Raw genomic sequence first — 19,690 nt, forward strand, 5'->3', positions numbered from 1 at the left:
TTGTTGCCATGTTTTACTTAATCTTTAATATATTTTAATTAAAAAAAAAACCATTTAACAGTACATTTTGGTCTGAAGTGGTCCCTCTGCTGAAATGCCAGGTGCTAGCTGTAATTCAGGCTTTAAAACCCAAACCCCAAATGTTTAATAAATAAAAATTAGAACTAGTTGCCATTCTACTCCAAACCAGCTAGCCTAGGGAAAGAGGCCAGAGAAAGGAGGCAGTAAGATCTTGGACCTGTGACTACAGTGACAGCTGGCAGAGAAGTAACAAGACTTCTGAGCAGTCCACATTGTGGCCCCCACTTTTTGGCAGAGGTAGGATAAGGGTCACGTGCACCCACCTACACTCGGTTCATTTGGATCTTAGAAGGGAAAAAGTTAAAAAGTCAGCTCAGCTTTGGTTTCTGGTCCAAGTTAGGGAGATTAGAAAGGTGAGCCTTGGTCCAACTTTGGCAGAATGAGGCCCACAGGTGGGACAGTAAGGCACGACCCTGGCTCTGGAGGTCAGGGAGTCAAAGGCAGGCAGATAGGGCCAGATTCTGAAGAGTAAGGAATGTGACTTATAACCCCCACCCTCAGAACTGAGGAAAGGTCTCAAAATCAGTAGAAAGGACAACTTGGAAAATAAGACCAACCCCCCTCCCACAACAAAGGATATAACCAACCTCCCCATTCCTGGAGATAGGCTGATTAGAATTTGGTTTAAAGGCAACTAGGTGACAGAAGCAGGGGGTGGGGGCACAGAGAAGAATGGCTCCTCTTGCTCTCTCTCCTCCTCCCCAGAGCTTAGAGTGACCCTGTGGGAGGGTGGGGTATTTCCTTGGCTTTATACGTTAATCTGAGGGGCAGCAGGGACAATGGTTCAGTCATTCTTACGATGGTTGTTGTTGAGGATGGGGTGGCCATTGGCCAGGGGCCGGTTCTTTGCTCCTCCCCCAGCTGCAACCTCCTCCCCCTCTGAGCTCTCTGTTTCCTCCCGGTCACTGCGTTCATCTTCTACTACCTGTGAAAGGGATGAGCAGGGTTACAAACCCCTAAGGACTGCCTCTCTTGGTGGGCTTTTTCCAGATATACCCAGGGCCCCACAGTAGGTTTTAGAGGGTTGCTGATACGGGAGGGAATTTGGGCCGTTCCTAGAATGGAGGGTAGTAGGGCCTAAAGAATGGGGACAGAACCATCACCTTTCCAGTTATGAACTTGTGGGCCATGCGCAAAATGAGGTAGGCCCAGAAGATATGCAGCAGCTGTAGCACTCCCATCATGAAATTGAAGAAGTAATAGCCAAAGAAGGCGGGATAGAGCTCCAGTGGGTACACCAGCGTGCAGTGCAGGATCCTTGGGATGGGGAGAGACAAGAACGGTTAACACAGAAAGGAGAGGGTCAAGACTGAGGATAGACAAATAGGGCCAGGGAGAGGATTCCTGATTTCTTAACAGGAATGTAGTCTGGTATACTACTCACCAGAAGGGCAGGATGACCAGTCGGGTGATGATGAAGACAATGGCGAAGACGATGAAGATGTTGTTGCAGGTGTTTTTCCATCCCGCATAGTTAAACATCTTGGCTGACTGTGTAGACAGCCCCCACCTATCATCATGGGCTCCTGACTCCCATATACATTCATACATACATCCCACTTACCCAAACTAGCTCTGTGCCCCAACCTCTTTGGTCCCAGGACCATCCACCCCCACCCACCACTACCCCAAAAAGATAGAGGGACAGAAGAACCTGCACCAGGGTCTCTAGGCTTGAGGAAATGCCCAGGAAGCCTGACCTCTAGCAGGTAGTCAGAAGAGTCGTGCAGAGCCATGATGAGAGTCCCTGCTCGGACATAATTGGCAAACCAGGAGAAACTAATGAGGATGATGGTGGCCACGTGATGGATGATCTGCTCCTTGAAATCCTGTAGAAAAGATGCAGCCTCCAGAGGACTGTGTCCTGTTCCCTAGCTTCCATTCTTCTCCCTTGTCTTAAATTCCACTTATCCCACAACTCCATCCAAAGCACCAGGAACTGAAAGGGGAGGTGGTTCATACCGGGCTTCATTTTGGCCCCTACTCAATGGCACAGCCCTATGGCTCACCTTTCGCTTGACATCAGAAGCAATGCTGAAGAGCAAGGACCAGTAGAAAGACAGTTCAATCATGTAGTACCAATACTGGGAAGGGATGATGCTCTGAGAGAGAAAAGAGGAAGTGTAATGGACCCCAGAGCCACTGGACCCAATGGTCTCACCTCTCCAAACCCAGCCCTCCTTGCACTTAAGATTAACACCATGACTGCAGTCCCTTCTGCCACGTGTCTGAGATCAACTCTTCACAAGGATGTGTATGTCCCAATCCTATCCTACACTGATTCTCACCCCACATAAGGATTAATTACCCCATATAAGGAATCAGGACCCATCACGTACCTGTATGGGATATCCCTCCCAAACTTTCCTCAGGTCATAGAACCAGGGTTTCTGCAGAGAGATGGTAAGAGGTTAGGAAATTCTGGGCCTCACCCCACCTTGCCAGAGAACCTACTCCCCTACCACCGCCCCGCCAAGTAATCCCCACTTACGTCTACAATGACAGCTGTGCCGGCAATGAAAGCAATCAGGTAAAATGTGAATCTCCAGCTGGAAGAGGAAACAGAAATGGCTAGGAGAGCGGAATGGAAGAATGGCACAGCCCTCCACCCAACCCCCAAATCCCTCCCCCTAGATGCCCTCAAGGATATATTCAACCAAATGTGCCGCCTCACCCAGGAGTAATCTCTCCATGTACAGTTGCGGGCCCCCCCACCCCCCAGCAAAACACAGCAGACCTTCCTCTGCCACCCAGTTCCTCTTGCCTCAACTTCCCCTACCTTGCCTCTCGGAACTTCTTGAGGAGACTGGGCCGGTCCTGGTTGCGACGGCGGCGGAACCAGCGCTCTACCTGGCGGCCGGAGAGCCCGCTCTGCCGCGACAGAAGCTCTACATCTGCCTGGGTGGAGTCAGAAGCCCACTGTGTTCAGCTTCACTTGCCCTCCCCGCCCCTCTGCCAGTAATGACCCAAGTCGGCCCCATCTGAAGGGAAGGGGAGATGCCTTCCCATCTCTTCACCCCATCTCCTCACTCCCTACCAGGACTCAGTAACTCCCAGAACAGGGTCTGCAGCTCATACCTGTTTGGGCTGCTTGCCACTGGTCATGTAGAAATGCTCCAAAGTGGGGTTGGGAGGTGCCCGCAGCCGGGTTTTCTCTTTGACATTCAGGAGGGCAGCCAGTGGTGTAGCCACATAACTGGGGAAGGGATAGGAGTGAGGGGTGTCTGACTCTCTTGAAGCAGGCAAGCCTGGTAGCCCCTAAACTAGAGGGCCTGGAGGGGGATATTGCAAGCTCAGGCAACTTTATCCTGGGCCTCAGTTTCCCAGCAACCCCCTCTCTGGCTGCCCTGGGCTGCCCATAGCTGACAAAGCTGCCTGTGTTCACTAGCCACGAGGCGGGTGGAGGGCAAGAACAAATAACCATTGAAGGAATGGGCCTGGGGGTGCTGAGCCCTCAGAAAGACAATGCTGCCTTTAGTGGGGGGCACACAGTAGGCAGGGACCTGGGTGGTGAGAACACCAGTGTGCAGGACCAATTAAACAGCAAGAGACAAACTCGAAGTACAAGAAACCGCGGCTGGGAGCCAAGGAAGGCATGGGGGCAGGTTGGTATGCTCACAGCTCAAAGAAGTATCGAATGATGAGGAAGAGCAAGGCCAGGGGTAGTGTGATATAGAGGTCAGAGGCTTTGGCGTAGACACGTCCATCTCGGTCTTCTAGATCAGCCCAGGTTAAGTTCACAGGGAGCCACAGCCGTTCCCACCAGAAGTAGTCATGTAAGGTCTGGAGCATCCTGAGTGAGGAAGGAAGTAGAGGGCATCAAAGCAGGCAGCAGTGCGGAAAGACAAATGACAGTTTTCACAGTGTAACAAACAGAGCAGGGGCAAAGCCTCGAGCCCCGGGCTCTGGTCTTGGCCATGTGGACAAATCAGTGTGCCCATCTGTAATATAGCAGCTTTCCAGTTCTAACAGTTACTCTTAATATCAACCAAAGGTGACGTTAACAGCCCCTGGAAGTCCTGATTCCCTAGACTTAATTAAGAACCTTGGGGTCTCCCCATCATTTTGCTATTCTTTCATGGAAACTAGACAGGATCTAGCCCTAGAAGCCGGGGGCCAAAAATCTTAGGTGAAATCAGAGTCATCCTTCCTTCCCCCCACCCTCCAACCTCTTCCTAGAGCTCCCATGTGTTAGTCACTCAGTCATATCCGACTCTTTGTAACTTTATGGACTGTAGCCCACCAGGTTTCTCTGTCCATGGAACTCCCCAGGTAAGAATACAGGAGTGGGTAGCCAATCCCTTCTCCATGGGATCTTCCTGATGCAGGGATCAAACTCAGGTCTCCTGCATTGCAGGCAGATTCTTTACCATCTGAACCACCAGAGCTCCCAAATCAACCCATAACGAAGCTTCCTTGCCAGGGAGTCCAAGAAAGGATTGCAGGGCTGGGGCAAGACCTTCCTCCCCCTTCCCTATAACCCACTGAGGCAGCAGGTCCTAGGGAAAATTAAGAGGCCAGAACAAACCAAAATTATGCCCCCAAATAGTGCTGAGCTCAAGGACAATCAAAGGACATCAAATATTGCACACAAGATTAATAGCCCATGCCCAAGCCATCCATTCCCAAACATTTAGGCAGAAGGACTCTATGTGAAGCCTATTCTCAGAAACAAAATGAAGACAAGGCTGCAGGGAGTCAGGAGCTGGAGGATAGAGAGTCAATACAGCAGACCAAGACATCCAGTAGAATTAGGAGCTACTTTGTGTTAAGGCTCCTCTAGAAAATAAAATGCTAGTCTGCTCAGGGAACACCCATCACAAATACCCTCAGTGCTCAGGAAAGAGCTGCTGCTTTGTACCACCTCCCTCCCCCGTTTAGTCCACAGAAAGGGAAAGGATCTACAGGGTGGTGGTGACCACTTGGATACCCAAATGAAGGAGGGTACGATCTGAGGCTCACGCGGGGACAGCAGCTGCTTGGAGCTCAGAGAAGGAGCAAGATGATCGTGTAGAATCAGCGATGGTGGTCCACACAACAACTGGCAGTCCTAGGACTCAGCAGTGAACCCAGTAGGATGACAAGGCCAAAGCTTCCAGGCTACCAAGCCCTCATCCTCCCAGGAGGGAGGCCAGGTGGGTGGTCTCCAGGCTGGCCTTGAGACTAAAAGCTGACACAGAAGGAAGGTGGTCCCCTCCCAGCTGCCGAGGAAAGAGAGTCGGGAGATTGTTCTCTGCTGTGAACTGAAGACCAACCGGTGCCTCGCTGAAGGCTGATCATATCACAGCTGAGCTGGGCTGCTCCTCCGACAGCTCCACCCCCACCCACCACCGAAGCACTTGCGAAATCCCTCTCAGCCTGTCACGGGTCAGCATTTCAGCTCAAGGACTTTACCCTCTTGTCCCCACTCCTGGTCACTGCTCTTTCAGATGAAAGCAGAGGGCAGCCCCGACAGTAAAGGAGTTTCAGCTCCACCCGCCCCCAACAGCTCGCGTACTACACACAAACGTACACACACACACACACACACACACACACATTCCAGGCCTCAGCTCCTGAGGACACTGCCCCTTCCCTCTCCACCTTGGCCAGAATAAATATTTAATTAGTTAAAGAGATGGAAGCCTTTGGAACTGAACAAAACTAAACACAGTTATCACAGTAGAACTCTCCCCACACGGCAGTGCACACAGACACACTTTTCTTTGAGAGAAGTTGTAGCAAATGTAGAGAAGGGGCAAGGCAGAAAGCCTACATGTGGTGGCACACCTCCCGCTCTTCTTGCCACCTTCTTTGCTTAGTCTGATTGGAGGTGAAGAAACAGGCCTGACTCGGTCACCTGACCGCTAGTCCCTTGGAGCCCAATTTGTCCTCCGTTGAGGACTAAAGCCAAGGGTACTGTCTGGCCTAGACATTGGGCCCCATTCCTACCCTGGTCAGTGGAAACCGGCAGGTAAGTTTCTTTTGTCACAGATATTTTGAGGATTAAAGATTCAGAGGGCTGGCTGGGATCCTGGAGGCTAAGAGCAGAGTCCCTCTCCATGACTCCCGGGGGCCCAGGAATGCCTCATGCCTACAAAGAAGGTGAGGAGCTGCAGAAGCAGGCAGAAAGTCGGAGACGGGTCAAGGGCAAGCACCTGGGCAGTGCAACTATCTCAATCACAGGACAAGGTAGCACCTGGCCCCTGCCTGCTCCAAGCAGGGAGAGCAGAAGATGGTGTGAGCAGAGAGTGTGATGTGTCGGGAGTTCTGAATGGGGGCTCTCTCACAGCCGGGTTTCAGGCTTTCTGTGACCACAGCCCTCCCCTACTGCCGAGCACTTCCATTAGCAGAGGAGCGGTGGCCTGGACCCTGCCCCTCGCCCCTGGGGCCTAGCCCAGCAGGAAGAGGCACCAGATTCAGCAGGGTCAGGACTTTGGACTCCCTGTGAGGGGGAAGGGAAGACGGCAGGGGCTCCCAGCCCACAGGCTGCACTTACACACCCCCACAGAACCTACCAGTCCACTCCTCGTGGAGTCCCCGGCACACCAAGCCAAGGAATGGATCTCAAACAAAAAGGTGGGTCAATAAAAGGGGATGTGCCTTCGTGCCAGGGAGACAACCTTGCTTTTCTGGGTCACATTACTTAATTTCCTGGTGGAGAAAATCACACCTATAGGAATTTTTCCAAACAATTTATTCCCCCACACACATGAAGAGACAATAGGATGTGTTCGTGTGTATCTCTGTCTCTCTCACGCACAAATACACCTGCCTCAGAGACACAGACACCACTTTCTGAGGCACAGCTGGAGAACGGCCAGCTGAGCAGGGATTTCATGGGCATTGGATTACCAGGAACTTGAACAGAGCTCCACCCAACTGCTACCTTTTGCCCCAACTCTGACTGACCCATTCCAGACTCTCACAGACAGATGAAAAGGGGCAGAGAGTCCCCAAGGGGACTTGTAGACCCAGTCTGCTAGGAGGGCAGAAGTTTGAGGCTATGAGGAAGAGATCTCACAGACTCAAAGTGGTAACAGTCCCAACGGCTCTCAAAGTTTGGAGAAATAATTGAAGAAGATACAGTACGATCAGTAAGGGAAGACAGAGTGACAAAGACAGGATCCCAGAGGTTCCCAGCTTTCACTGGAGCCTGAGGGACTACAAAAAAGAAGTGGAAAGAAGTGGCAGAGGACCTGAATAGTCCAGCTTGCTGAAAACTTTTTCAGGCAGCTACACCAGGTCACAAACTAGAAAGCTGCGAGCAATAGATGAAGCCAAGGAGAGGTGTGTCATCCCTCCAGGCTGAAGTAGAGCTCTCAAAATTTTAGTTTTCTGCGGGCCCAACACAGCCAAAGACTGCAGGAGACTACAGCCCCCAGGGGGAGAGAATGACTGGCAAGTTCAAGAAGTAGACTGGGATGCCAGGGGGGCCATGCTAAAGGCACACTGAAGGATGGGCCAGCCTGTGGCCAGAGACAGGGGAAAGTGAAGGCCCTCCCTCCCAGGGGGAAGGCTGGCCAGAGGCCCCAGTGAAGGGAGTGGATTGTGGGGTACCAAGGAAGACAAGGAACTCTCTCTCTTCAGAACAGGGTTTCTACAGGTCACTATATGATTAGTGTCAGGCCCTGAGGGAGGAGGCTGCAGACAAGCCCTTACCCTTAGAAGCCCCATCACAAGCCCAGTCGGCCACCCACATTAGGCCCAGCCACCTGGAGTCTGCTATGGGACTGCAACCTCCGCTAACACATGTGGGAGTGACTGCCTGCTGGAGGCCTTTCCTGATTCACTTCTCCGGAAAGGGGGGCTCACTCCATTCCTCAGGATCCTCAGAAGCCCCTATCTCCTGTACCTGCAACTCAGGTGAAGGATCAGATTTTGACACCAAGAGTCTACCTTAGGAAGTGAACCTCTAAACTCAGGCCAAAGATGAAAACCACACACATGCAATTAACCTACTTGCCAGAGAGCCTCCGGGCCAGAAATTAGCAAGGTGAGGCCCAGAAAACCAGTTTCACCAGCAGCTCCCCCTACCCCTGCCCCACACACCCCATAACGGTATAAGAGCCTTAGCCACGGGGCGGGGGCCAGGGGCAGACACTCTGAGCCACTCCTTCCTGTTTCCCGTTAAGCACATGGACGCTCTGACCTCCCTCCCGGAGTGGGCACAGTGAACCAATTAGAAAAAGCAAGACCCTTCACTCTCCTCTCACTCCAGCCACGGGATTCCCCCAGCCAGGGGCCGCGCCGCGGGGTCTCTGCCAAGCAGCGGGCTCTCATGCAACTGCTCACCAGACTTTCTCTCCTCCCCAACAAAAGGGCGCCGGGCGCTCGGCCGTCCGTGGGCAGCCCCGCGTCCCCAACTCCCAGCTCCTACCTGTTGCCCAGGAGGACTCGTCCGGGCTCCCGGCGGCGCGCTCGAGGACGCCCGGGCGGCCGGCCAGCCTGCCCTCGGGCGGCGCTGGGGGCCCGGCCGCTCCCGCGAGGCGCTCCGGCCCGCCCTCCACCAGGCCCGCCGCCGCCATGAGCGCGCGGGGCAGAGGCCCCCGAGCCGGCGGCCGCGCCGAGCGCCCAGCCGCCCGGGGGTGCGCGCCCGCGCCCCGCTCCGCGGCCCGCTCCCGGCCCCGCCAGGCCCCGTCCGCCGAGCCGCGTCCTCGCGGCCCCCGCAGTCCTCCCAACTTTTCCGCGCCCCGTGCCGCCCCACCCCCGCGCGCGGCGCCGCGGACTCCCGGGCGCGGGTTCCGACTCACTCGGCGGCGGCGGCGGCGGCGTCGCGGAGCTGGCCCGGCCGGGAGCCGCTGCGCCGTCTCTCCCCTCGTCCGAGCTCCGGGCCCCCTCCGGACTGGCTCCGCTCGCTCCTCTCCTCCCCCTTCCGCCCGCCCGCCTGCCCGCTCCCTCCCTCCTTCCTCCTCCTCCCGCCGCCCTCCGAGCCCAGCCGAGCCGAGAGCGAGCCCAGCCAGCCCGGGAAAGAAAGGCCGCGAGCAGCACAGCAGCCGGGAGACTGGGCGTGGGCCCGCGGCCCGGCGACGGAAGGGGAGAGGAGGGCGGGCGGGCGCGCGGCGGGGCCCGGGCCTCCGCGCGGGGTAGCCGCGCCCAGCCCCCGCCGCCTGCCGCCGCCCCCGCCCCGGCCGGGGCGGGTGGTGGAAGCTTGGGAGCGGAGCCCTCGCTGCACCCGGCGGGCGGCGGAGCGCCACTGCAGGCGCTGCACCGCGGGGGAAAAGCCCCCGATAAGGGAGGCAGTGCGGGGTCTCCCAGCCTCTGGTCTCTCGGTTAGGGGCGCGCTCCGAGGACCCCGGGACAAACCCGCGAGGGGCGAGGGGCGCGGAACGGCCGTGCCCCTGCACTACCCCGGCAGCCCCCACCTGCGGCCCTCGCCCTCCGGCCGGCTGCGGCCCCCAGTTCTCTGAGCAGCCCGACCGATGGCCACACTTCCCACCTCCAGCCCCACCGGGCAGCGGAGGGAGGAGGGCGCCCCGACTCCCGGCCCGCGCAGCCCCTGCGGGTCCTTCCCAAGGGCCGCGCGCCGAGGCCCAGCGCCTCTCCAGGACCGACCCGGGCAGCGGGCTCTCGAGATTCGGCTGGGACCCCTAGGGCGTCCCCCACCCCAGCCCGGCCTTAAAATCCCCACCGTTTCCACACCAGTGCTGTAAAATCTACCCCCCAGTGGCACACATACCCTACTGCCGGCAGGCTCTGAAGGACCCAGTCCCCAACTTTTGCTGTGTAAAACGTATCTGAGTTTTCAATCTAGACCACTGCTTATCCGTGTTCAAATTCATATTTTAAAATGTTTTTTCCCTAGACTGGTAAACTTGATGTTTCAGGAAGATGTAACATGTTTATCCTAGAAAACTGGCCTTGATTCCTAAGGAGGACAGAGTGTGACTAAGATGTGTTTGAGGTTTTGTTTAGAGAGGGCCCGCCTAGCAGAGGTAACCATTTTTTACCTTAATGAAATGTTGGTGTTTTTATACCGAGACAGTTAGAACCTCTGAGGGCAGCTTGTTTCAGGGTTTATCTGGGCAAATTCAGGTGTTTTGACAATTCTCTTAGGAAGGAATATGATTTCTCACTCATCCAGTTTGAGAGCTTGGTCCTCACTGAAGACGCTATCTGGAGAGGTAGAGAGGCAGAGGTTGTCTGATTTCCAACTTTTCCTTTGCTTTTGCAGTGGGACCCCTAGCCCAGGACAACACGGGGGAGATGAGACTTGTTGGCCCACCCCGTGGCCCCTCACCACTGAACCAGTACCCAGGGGACTCTCTAGGCTTTTTCAGCCCCAGATTTGCCTGATTTTCCAGTTCCCAGCAATCCCTCCAGCCTTTAATTCCTTTGCCAAAGGGTAAACTCCTTTATTTGCAAGTCATATCCTTTCTACACCTTTGCTATAACCCACTCACCCCCACCACCACCCCCTCCAATTCCAAAGTTCCCCCCGCCTTTCTTGAGTTCCCTCCCCAGTTTCCCCTTTCCATTAGGGTTCCAGTGTCTCCTCTTTGGGCCCCAACTAAACTTTGGGTACCTCTCTATCCCCTCCCCAGATCTGTCTTACTTGGCTCTCCTTTTGTTTCTGAACCCTTTTCTCAGGAAATTTTCCTAGACTTCCCCAAGGTCCTCACCCAACTTTATAAATGATTCCTCAGAGCACTGAAGACCAGTTAACTTTAAGATAGCAGTGGGAGGGGAAGTTTGGGGCTGAAGCTGAATAGACAGGCCTGAAAAGTAAAGATAAGAGGGTATACCCCTCCCCCAGGAGACAAAGAAGATGGATGGAGAAAGAGAAACTGGGCCTCAGGCAGCATTTGAATGATGCTGCCTGTTTAGAAGGGGCTTCCCTGGTGGCTCGGTGGTAAAGAATCCACCTGCCAATGCAAGAGACACAGGTTCAATCCCTGGGTCAGGAAGATCTCCTGGAGTAGGAAATGGCAACCCACTTCAGTATTCTTGCCTGGAAAATTCCATGGAAGAGAAGCCTGGCGGGCTACAGTTCATGGGGTCCCAAAAGACTTGGACATGACTGAGCAACTGAGCACAACCAATTTAGAAACTCTCTCAGAAACTCTCTCTCTGCCTAGTTTGGACCAGGAGATCTTGATCACTCTGACCCATCCCCCACCGCCCAGGCCTGGCATAGCCACGCCCACAGTGCCCCAAGCTGCCCGCCTTGCAGTGACTCACTTCCTCTGTATGGGCTGCTGAGGTGTCCGGAGGCACAGGACACAAATAGGCCTTTGGCCTGGGATTTAGGTATCTGGAGCAGGCAAAGATGCGGACTCTAGTTGTGGAAATGGGTCTTGGTCTTCCCAGGTCAGGCTTGCTTGTGTAACACACAAGACTCTGGATAAAAAGAGTGGAACTTGGCCAAAACATGAGCAGTGGGATTAAGATGCAAGGAATTCTGGGGAGAAAAAGTTTTATAACAAGAGGAGAAATAGCCAGGAGGAATTTCTGTGTATTCAGAAACCCATGCAGAGTGCAGAAAAGCAATATGGACCTAGAGCTGAACAAGTTTTCATGAGTCAACAGCTATGGCCCTGTATGTTACTTGCTGCTTGTCCTCTTAAGAGGAGACCCCAAGTCAGTCATGCCCTTCTGAATGGAAAAATGTTGCCTACCATATCAGAAAAGAAAGGATATTGCAGCCATCAAGCCATCATATTATAGCTGCCAGGACGATGAGTCCTGAGAGAACTCAAAACGAAAATAGGATGCCCTCCATTAAGCTATCAGCCATTGCAATCACTCCCGCAATGGTGCACCCTTTGGAGACTCAGGATGGGAAAACACAGGATACTGGCCCCAGCTGAGACACATATCAAAGGAATGATTTCAGTGAGCCCAGACTTTTGCATCTTTCCTTACATAAAAAAGCACTACATTCATTAACTTGACATGTCTTGTTTTCCTTAATAAACAGTAATCTTTTGATATTCTGACTACCTGGTTTTTGTTACAAAATTCCCATATATCCTGGCTCCTCCCTTACTTCTTCAGAGCAGTCCCTCAGAGCTATTTGAGAGGCTGCATTCCAGGCTTAAGTTCCCAGTATTGTCCACCAAATAAAATATAATTCTCTACTTTTACGTTGTGCTTTTTTTTTTTTTCCAGTCGACCTTCTCATCTGAGTGATGAAAACACTGAGAAGTTAGGAGACCTGAATTCTGGTTCCAACACCACGGCCCTTGGAAGTCACTCAGTCTCCCTGAGTCAATAACAAGAGGGTGGTAGGTCAGGTCATCCCTAAGATCTTCTCCAACTCTGAAATTCTAAGATTTAGAGCATGGGTATGGAGGGTGATTTGTTGCTGTCGTTCAGTCGCTAAGTCTTGTCCAACTCATTTGCAACCCCATGCACTGTAACCCACCAGGCTCCTCTGTCCATGGAATTCTCTAGGCAAGGATACTGGAGTGGGTTGCCAAATCCTTCTCCAGGGGATCTTCCTGACCCAGGGATCAAACCTGCAACTCCTGCAGCTCCTGCATTGTAGGAGCATTCTTTACAGATGAGCCACCAGAGATGCCCTGGAGGGTGTTTTAGTAAATCTGAAAAGGGCCTCAATCTGACCCTGGAGTTGAACAAAACAAAACCCAGGGACAAAAGGAGTAAAGCTTCCACCAGTTTCAGAGAGACATCTGTAAATGCATCACATACCTCCTAATAATGCTAGGCAACCAGGACCACTCTTCTGCCACCTCCAAATTCAGTATTCAGCCTTGCAGGTCAGCCAGCATTACCTTGCAGAGGTTTGGAGTGGAGAAACAGGAGCCCTCTTTTGCCCTTCATTTCCCCCTAAGCCTACTTGGAACATGCCCAAAAGAGATTCTCAAGGGTACAGAAAGCCAAAGGCCAGGAACCCTGGCTATGGAGCTGCTCTTCTGCTATAACCCAGCCTAGAAGTCTAGCGGGGCCCCTGGAGCGAATGTCTACCTGAGGCTCTTCCCCAACCCTGCCTGCCCATGGAGTCCTCTGGGGAACCTCATGTCCTCGGGCCAAGAGAGCCCCTTGGTGTCCCTCAGATTCCAAGGGGAATCAGAGCCTCCTAGACCACGAGTGGCCACCAGGGGGTCTCAAGGCTCTCTTGCAATGGCTTTTGATGGCCTCTTGTGGCCAGATTTGGGATTAGAAGAAAGAAGCGGCAGAAGAGAGCCAAGGTTGGAACTCTGAAGGAGATGCTAATAACAGTTACCACTATAAAATAACATTATAACATATGTTATAACATTATAACATATAACAAATTAGTAAATATTTTACATGTATTTACCATTCAATGCCCAGCACTCCCCTAAAGTGCTTTACGTGTATTTATTTAATCCTCACAATAGCCTATAATATAAACACTGTTACTATCACCATTTTTCTTAACCCCTGTTTTGACAAGGAAGAAACTGAGCAGAGAAATGTTAAGGTGGTTGCCAGAGTCACACAGCAGACCAGCATTCTAAGTCTAAGGAGTCTGGCTTCAGAAACTTTGCTTTTAATCACCATGCTGAAACTGCATCCATTTTTCAGGCTGCCAGATAAAATATAGGACACTCAGTTAAATAATTTATTAGCATCGTGCATGCATGCTAAGTTGCTTTAGTCATGTCCAACTCTTTGGGAACCTATGGACTATAGTGTGCCAGGCTCCTCTGCCCATGGAATTCTCCAGGCAAGAATACTGGAGTGGGTTGCCATGCCCTCTTCTAGGAGCTCTTCCCAACCCAGGGATCAAATCCAGTCTCTTATGGCTCCTAAATTAGCAGGTGGGTTCTTTACCGCTAGCACCACCTGGGAAGCCCTATTAGCACTGTACATGCTTGCTTGGGAGAATCCCCATGGAGGACTACAGTCCATAGGGTATCAAAGAGTCAGACACAATTGAAGTAACTTAGCACGCACACACACATTCTACGAAACGTGTGTTATGCTCAGTACTAACAGATTACTGTTATATTTACTAAATCTGGCAACCTTAATTTATAAGGCACGTCTTAGAATATTGTTTATTATTTTAGATGTAATCCCATAGAATGACCTATTGGTATAAATCAGGATCTGGGGCGGGGTGGGGTGGGGGCGGTGTTTTGGCCACCCTGCAGCATGCTGGATCTTAGTTCCCTGACCAGAGACTGAACCGTGCCCTCTGCAATGGAAGCATGGAGTCTTAACCACTCGACTGCCCTGCAGGGCATTTTTCTGTCTCAAATGCCATCACACATATTATTTCATTTAATCCCCCAGGAAGCCTATTCCCAGGTGTGCCAGGATTCCCCCTCCAATCACCCAACCCTCCTACTCTCCCAAACCCCACCCGCAACACTTCATCCTCTCCCATTACTCCCCCCTTTTTTTTTCTAGGTAAAGAAACAGAGACACGAAGGCCTGAAATGACTAGCTGAGGTTATAGGACATAGCGAGTGGCAGAACTGCGACTGAACCCACACTCTTCAGCAAAAATCGGTGCATGCTTTCCCCTTTAACAGGAGAGAAAAGCGAGGTGTAGTGGCTGGCACGTTTACAGCCCTTTACAGCACCTCCTTAGGCCTGGTCTGCTCGGAGGATAAGCGGCTGGTCCTTCCTCAGGGATGTAGGAAAACCAGTGAGGACCTTCCAGGGTAGGAGCATGGCAGAGGAATGCAGATAGCTTCTGTGCCCAGCCCCTGCCTGAGCTGTCTAGCATTGCAGGAAGGAGACTGCTCCCAGGCCTGAGGGAGTTGTCTGTGAAATTCGAATAATTGCCTGCTCAGGGGCCCCTTTGGCTCCCTAAGACTGTTTACCTGCTGTTCTGTGCACTGACAGCCTCCAAGAAAGCTGCTGGAGTTGCATCACCTACCGCGAAAATAGTCCTGGCTGCTAAAAGGCAGCAGAAGGAATCTAAGACGCAGGGACCCAGGGAGCCTCCTTCATCTCCCTGTTGCCTTTTGGGAGCACGATGATGCTTCTGTCCACAGGGATTACCCTTCGCATTTTTCTCTCTTGACTCTGCTGATCTTCCCCCACTCAGAAATACCTGTGTTCTTCCTTCCCTGGAGGTTTACACAGTCTCCCCACCCTGCTCTTTCCATCACTCCCACTCACTACTGCTCCAATAAGGCAATCATCAAGGGAGTTTCTGGGTTGGGACCCCTCTGGGGTGCAGGCTGGGGTGCTCCACTGGTATGTGCCCCAACAGGTTTTCTCTATCAGCCTCCAAATCAGCCTGGAGCCTGTCTGACCTGCCCCCCTAGGGAGCTGGATTCAGAGGCAGAGCCAGGTCAGAAACTGGACTCAGAGACTGGGGCTTCTGTAGTCCCAACCCAGCCCCGCAGAGAAAGCAGCGCACAAAGCCTCCTGTGTCAGGGCCGAGCTGCTGGGAGGCCAGCAGAGTTCTCTTGTTTGGGCTGAGGCCAGTTCCTGGGAGGAGAGATGCTGTAGGGAGGTGTTTGCATGTGGGACACGGTACAGCCTGGTCCTCTCCCACAGCTGGGAGGGGCCAGAGCCCGAGGACGGCGGGGCTGGTCTGCTGCAGAGGTCATCTGACTGGCTGTTCAGCTTGGGCGGCACACACCGCTGTCCTGTACCAGGCCACACCGGAGCTGGTGCCCACACAAGGCAAGGCGCCAGGGTCTGACGACACCTGCTCCCCCCCCAGCACCTCTGGGTAAGCACTGGACCTGGGCTCTCATGCTGGGGGAGGGGGCAGATTGGTAGGAACTTGTTGATCACTTGAGAGAGGGAGAAAGGACTTTTCTAACATGAGTGCCTGCGTCCTTCTCCAGGTACCCATGTACCCACAAGAACACACACTCACCTCAGCTCAGAGACTGCGGCTGCTGACCTAAAGATTCCAGCAGGAAGCTCCAAGAGTGAGAGACACACAGCACAGTGGTGGAAGCTGACGGGCAGGTGACAGTCTCACTTGTAGTCTGGGGCTGACGGTGAGGAGTGAGGGGAGGTGCTGTTATTTCCCAGCCTGCCTACTTAATCCTCACCTCCTCCACACTGCCTCAGAAACAGCCAGCCAGGCCATGGAAGGGAGGGGGAGGTGGACCTCAGGAGGGGATCATCCATCTCAGACCACGGGGGCTGGGGAGCCTGGGGACCAGCCCTGGAGTCTGGGAGGGTCTGTTTTGGCGCCAGTTCTAGCAGCATCCCTGATCAAACCTTGCTTCCTGAACGACAGTGAGTGGTGGGGAAGGTGGGGGTACCCTTCTTACCTTCCACTTGGGCTCCCCAACCTGCCAAGCGGGTTGTTCTTTCTTTCTGCAACAAGGGAAAGGAGTGGGCAAAGGGCTCCCAGGCTCCCAGGCTTGGGGGTTATAAAGAGGCCCTGAGGGGCTCGGGGGACATCCCCCTCAATTGGCTCCTATGTCCCTCCCCCCAGGGCAGCCAGTAGCACCATGTCTGTGACCCACGGGAAGATGGGACTCTCCTTAACTCAGGAGATCCTCAGTCACCTGGGCCTTGCCAATAAGGTAAGGGCTGCTGGGATTGTAGGAATTATTGTTAAAAATTATTTTTTTATCAATGCAGAGGCTGTGGGGTAGGGTGAGGAGTAGGAAAGGAAGATCTAGCCTGAGGCTATGCCAAGGGCCTGGCTGGGTCACTGAGGAAGAACATGGGCAGACTCTGGTACCCCATATCTTACAGACTGCAGCTTGGGGCACCCTGGGCACCCTCAGAACCTTCTTGAGCTTCAATGTGGACAAGGATGTACAGAGGCTGCTGAAGGCGATAGCAGGCCAAGGTGAGCCCTTTCCCTCTGCACCTGGGCATCTATCTTTTAGAAACCAGTCTGTAGACCAAGGAGCTAGAAGGAGGAACTAACAATACTCAATAGATGTTTGTGGAATGCCTCATTCCTGTGTGTCCGGTACCCAGTAGGTATTTATCTCCATTTTCACAAGAGCCCTGTGAAGCAAGTCATACTATTTCCATTTCACAGATGAGGAAACTGGGGCTCAGGGAGGTCAAAAGCCTTGCCCAAGATCACACAGCTCAAAATATTGCAGAGCTGGGATTCTAAAGCAAGCCTGTGATCCCAAAAGGCCATCTTCTGCACTGTACCAGGCCACCTTTGCTTAACTTTGGGTCAGATTTACATGCCATTGGCAACTTCTTCAGGATCAAATGGTGGTAGGGATGATGTAGCTTTTCCTAGACCTTGTCATCTCCTCCTCTGGAGGCTTCAAGGCAAGGAATAAGGGCATCTCAACTCTGTAAAGACCCTGACAGGGCTCTGCCAGACTCACAGGCCAGCCCTCACCTTGGTTCAGGTGTGGACCATATTGCCATTCTGGACGTGCTGACCAACCGGAGCCAAGAGCAAAGGCAGCTCATCTCTCGAGCCTTCCATGAACGCACCCAGCAGGTGAGACCACGCTGATTCCCAGGAGCTGTGGGCTGGGGTGAGAAGGCCCCAGGAAACTTGGGCACAACAAGAGTAGTTGAAACCAGCTGAGACCAACCCTTAACCCCTGCTAAACCCAGTCTGTGGAGGGGAGGGAAGCCTGGTGGTTAGGTCTGAGATGAGAGCCAGCCAAATATTCCCAAACCTCCTCACACACCTGGGACTCTCCCCCTCATGCTGTTCCTCTGCCATGGGGACTGTTTCTTGTAGGACCTACTGAAGTCCTTGCAGGCAGCACTCTCTGGCAACCTGGAGAGGATCGTGGTTGCCCTGCTGCAGCCTGCAGCCCATCTCGATGCCCGGGAATTGAGGACAGCCTTGAAGGTACCCTGGTAGCTCAGCTGGTAAAGAATCTACCTGCAGTGCAGGAGACTCTGATGCAATTCCTGGGTCAGGAAAATCCCTGGAGAAGGGACAGGTTACCCATTCCAGTATTCTTGGGCTTCCCTTGTGGTTCAGACAGTAAAAACTGCCTGCAATGCGGGAGACCAAGGTTCAATCCCTGGGTTGGGGAGATTTCCCTGGAGGAGGGCATGACAACCCACTCTAGTATTCATGCCTGGAGAATCCCCACAGACAGAGGAGCCTGGTGGGCTGCAGTCCATGGGGTTGCAAAGAGTCGGACAGGACTGAGCAACTAAGCACGTTGAAGATACCAGGAGAGGAGCTTTGCCAGGAGTGATGACCGTATTGAGGGAAAGACGACGTTAACTGCCTTGCCTTTGCCCACTCCAGAGGAGTGGACTTGGCAGAAGCCCCCTGGAAAAGTAGTCCCTGCTGACCCTCAGGAGGACAAGTGGTCAGCGTCTGCTCCCCGCCATTCTAACAACATGGTTCCATCTCAGAGCGGCTTCCCAATCTCTTGTAGGGCCCTGGTTCTGCTGAAGATGTGGCCTTGGAAATTCTCGCCACCCGAACCCCACCCCAGCTGCAGGAGTGCCTGGCAGTCTACAAACACAGTAAGAGTGTGGAGGGGGGGCTCTAAGAGCTGGACAGGACAGTCCTCGCCTCCCCTGCGCTCCCTGCAGGGAGCCCTCTGGGAGCCTGTCTGCTGCTGTTGTTCCCTTGGGGTCTCTCCTCCTCCCCCACCCCCCCTGTCGGGCTCAGTCTCCCCAGAGAGACAGCCTGTTGTCATCATTAAAGAGAGAGAAGCATTCATTAACCATCGTGGTCTGGGGCTCCAGGGTGGATCCCGAGGTAATGACAAGGTTGAGCCCCGTGACAGTCCCAAGGGCACCCAAGTCACCTTCCCAGCCCCTTGCTGATTCTGTCATCACACCACATCCCAGGCTGAATGGAAGCTCGATGCAGCCAGGGGGAAAGGTGGGGACTGCTCTCTAGGGGTCAATTCTTAGCCCTGCAGTGACTGCCTCATGCCTCACCCACTAATTGGTAACTAGTTTTTTCTCACCCTCATCTTAACACACCCACTCTTTTTCTTGCTTTCCCCAGTTTTCTTTGATGTCCCACCTCAGCCTATCTTTTTTTTTTTTTAAATTTTTGGCCATGCCAAAAGATCCCAGGCATGTGGGATCTTGGTTCTTCAACCATGGATGGAACCAGTGTGCCCTGCAATGAAAGTGTGGAGTCTTAACTGCTGGACCTCCCGGGAAGTCCCCTGGCCGATTTTCTTAACCCCTCTCCTACCCCTTTTCCTTCCTGCTTCTCTTTTTTCCTTCCCTTTTCTCCCTTTCTTCACATTCTACCTCCCTCATCACCTCGCCTCACTTCCAAGGAGGGGGACTGGCCCTAGCCGTCTTGCTTCACGATATGGATGCCGCCATCCTCTTTTCACTGTCTGGCCACCACCCGAGTAACTGATTGCCTCCCTCCCCGAGCAGTCTGACACCGGGAGATGAGGCCGCCCCACAGGGCACGACCCCACAGCGCACAGGTTACTCCCAGCTTAGAGATGCTTTCAGAGTGGCCACGGTGGTGCTTCTGCCTTACATCCTGGGAACTAGCGGCCATCAAGCAGGGGACGGCGGGGTTGACAGGGCACAGACATCTGACAGGTCCTAGAGGTGTCCTCACTGGGAAAAATCAGGAGGATTCAGAGAGCTCCTGCTCCTGTCCCAGATTTCCAAGTGGACGCTGCGGAGGACATCAAGTCTGAGACCAGGGGCATTTTGCGGGACTTGCTCCTGGCCCTGGCCAAGGTAAGGGGGACTGGTCTGGGCGGAATAGAGTTACCCCACTGGGGAGCACCCACCTGTGTTCATTAGGGAGTACCTAATGAACAGGAGAGGGCTT

The 19,690-nt window shown here is 53.5% G+C and overlaps 2 protein-coding genes across 5 annotated transcripts in view; one reads left to right on the forward strand and one right to left on the reverse strand.

The window, feature by feature from the left end:
- Positions 1–9,181, reverse strand: CERS2 (ceramide synthase 2). 4 transcript variants are annotated; one of them, XM_069541710.1, is made up of 11 exons: positions 8,814–9,181; positions 3,701–3,874; positions 3,160–3,277; positions 2,861–2,979; positions 2,573–2,630; positions 2,421–2,471; positions 2,091–2,183; positions 1,782–1,910; positions 1,466–1,572; positions 1,185–1,338; positions 1–1,006 (listed from the first exon to the last, which is right to left on the reverse strand). In XM_069541710.1, the coding sequence occupies exons 2-11, from the start codon at positions 3,871–3,873 to the stop codon at positions 866–868; spliced, it is 1,143 nt and encodes a 380-aa protein (XP_069397811.1). In that variant the 5' UTR covers position 3,874; positions 8,814–9,181; the 3' UTR covers positions 1–865. The 4 variants fall into 4 exon arrangements, with proteins under 4 accessions (XP_069397811.1, XP_069397802.1, XP_069397822.1 ...); XM_069541701.1 differs by having other exon boundaries at positions 8,441–8,943; XM_069541721.1 differs by lacking the exon at positions 8,814–9,181 and adding an exon at positions 5,044–5,436.
- ANXA9 (annexin A9) overlaps positions 6,499–19,690 on the forward strand; it is an 18,975-nt gene continuing 5,783 nt past the window's right edge. The window contains exons 1-10 of the mRNA XM_069541793.1: positions 6,499–6,639; positions 12,172–12,287; positions 14,407–15,688; positions 15,807–15,933; positions 16,412–16,502; positions 16,678–16,774; positions 17,304–17,398; positions 17,648–17,761; positions 18,306–18,396; positions 19,517–19,596. Of these exons, the coding sequence (XP_069397894.1) occupies positions 16,428–16,502; positions 16,678–16,774; positions 17,304–17,398; positions 17,648–17,761; positions 18,306–18,396; positions 19,517–19,596 (552 nt within the window). The 5' untranslated portion in view covers positions 6,499–6,639; positions 12,172–12,287; positions 14,407–15,688; positions 15,807–15,933; positions 16,412–16,427. The remainder of the gene's footprint in view (positions 6,640–12,171; positions 12,288–14,406; positions 15,689–15,806; positions 15,934–16,411; positions 16,503–16,677; positions 16,775–17,303; positions 17,399–17,647; positions 17,762–18,305; positions 18,397–19,516; positions 19,597–19,690) is intronic.

Source organism: Ovis canadensis, chromosome 1 (genome assembly GCF_042477335.2).
Source record: "Ovis canadensis isolate MfBH-ARS-UI-01 breed Bighorn chromosome 1, ARS-UI_OviCan_v2, whole genome shotgun sequence".
Classification (NCBI taxonomy): domain Eukaryota; kingdom Metazoa; phylum Chordata; class Mammalia; order Artiodactyla; family Bovidae; genus Ovis; species Ovis canadensis.

Bases quoted from the DNA above. Each gene is read 5' to 3' on its own strand.
- CERS2 (XM_069541710.1), bottom strand. From the start codon at position 3,873: ATGCTCCAGACCTTACATGACTACTTCTGGTGGGAACGGCTGTGGCTC. The intron at 2,184-2,420 runs GTACGTGATGGG...TTTCTCTCTCAG, and splicing joins GGGAGGGATATCCCATACAG to AGCATCATCCCTTCCCAGTA. The intron at 1,007-1,184 runs GTGATGGTTCTG...TCCCTTTCACAG, and splicing joins ACAAGTTCATAACTGGAAAG to GTAGTAGAAGATGAACGCAG.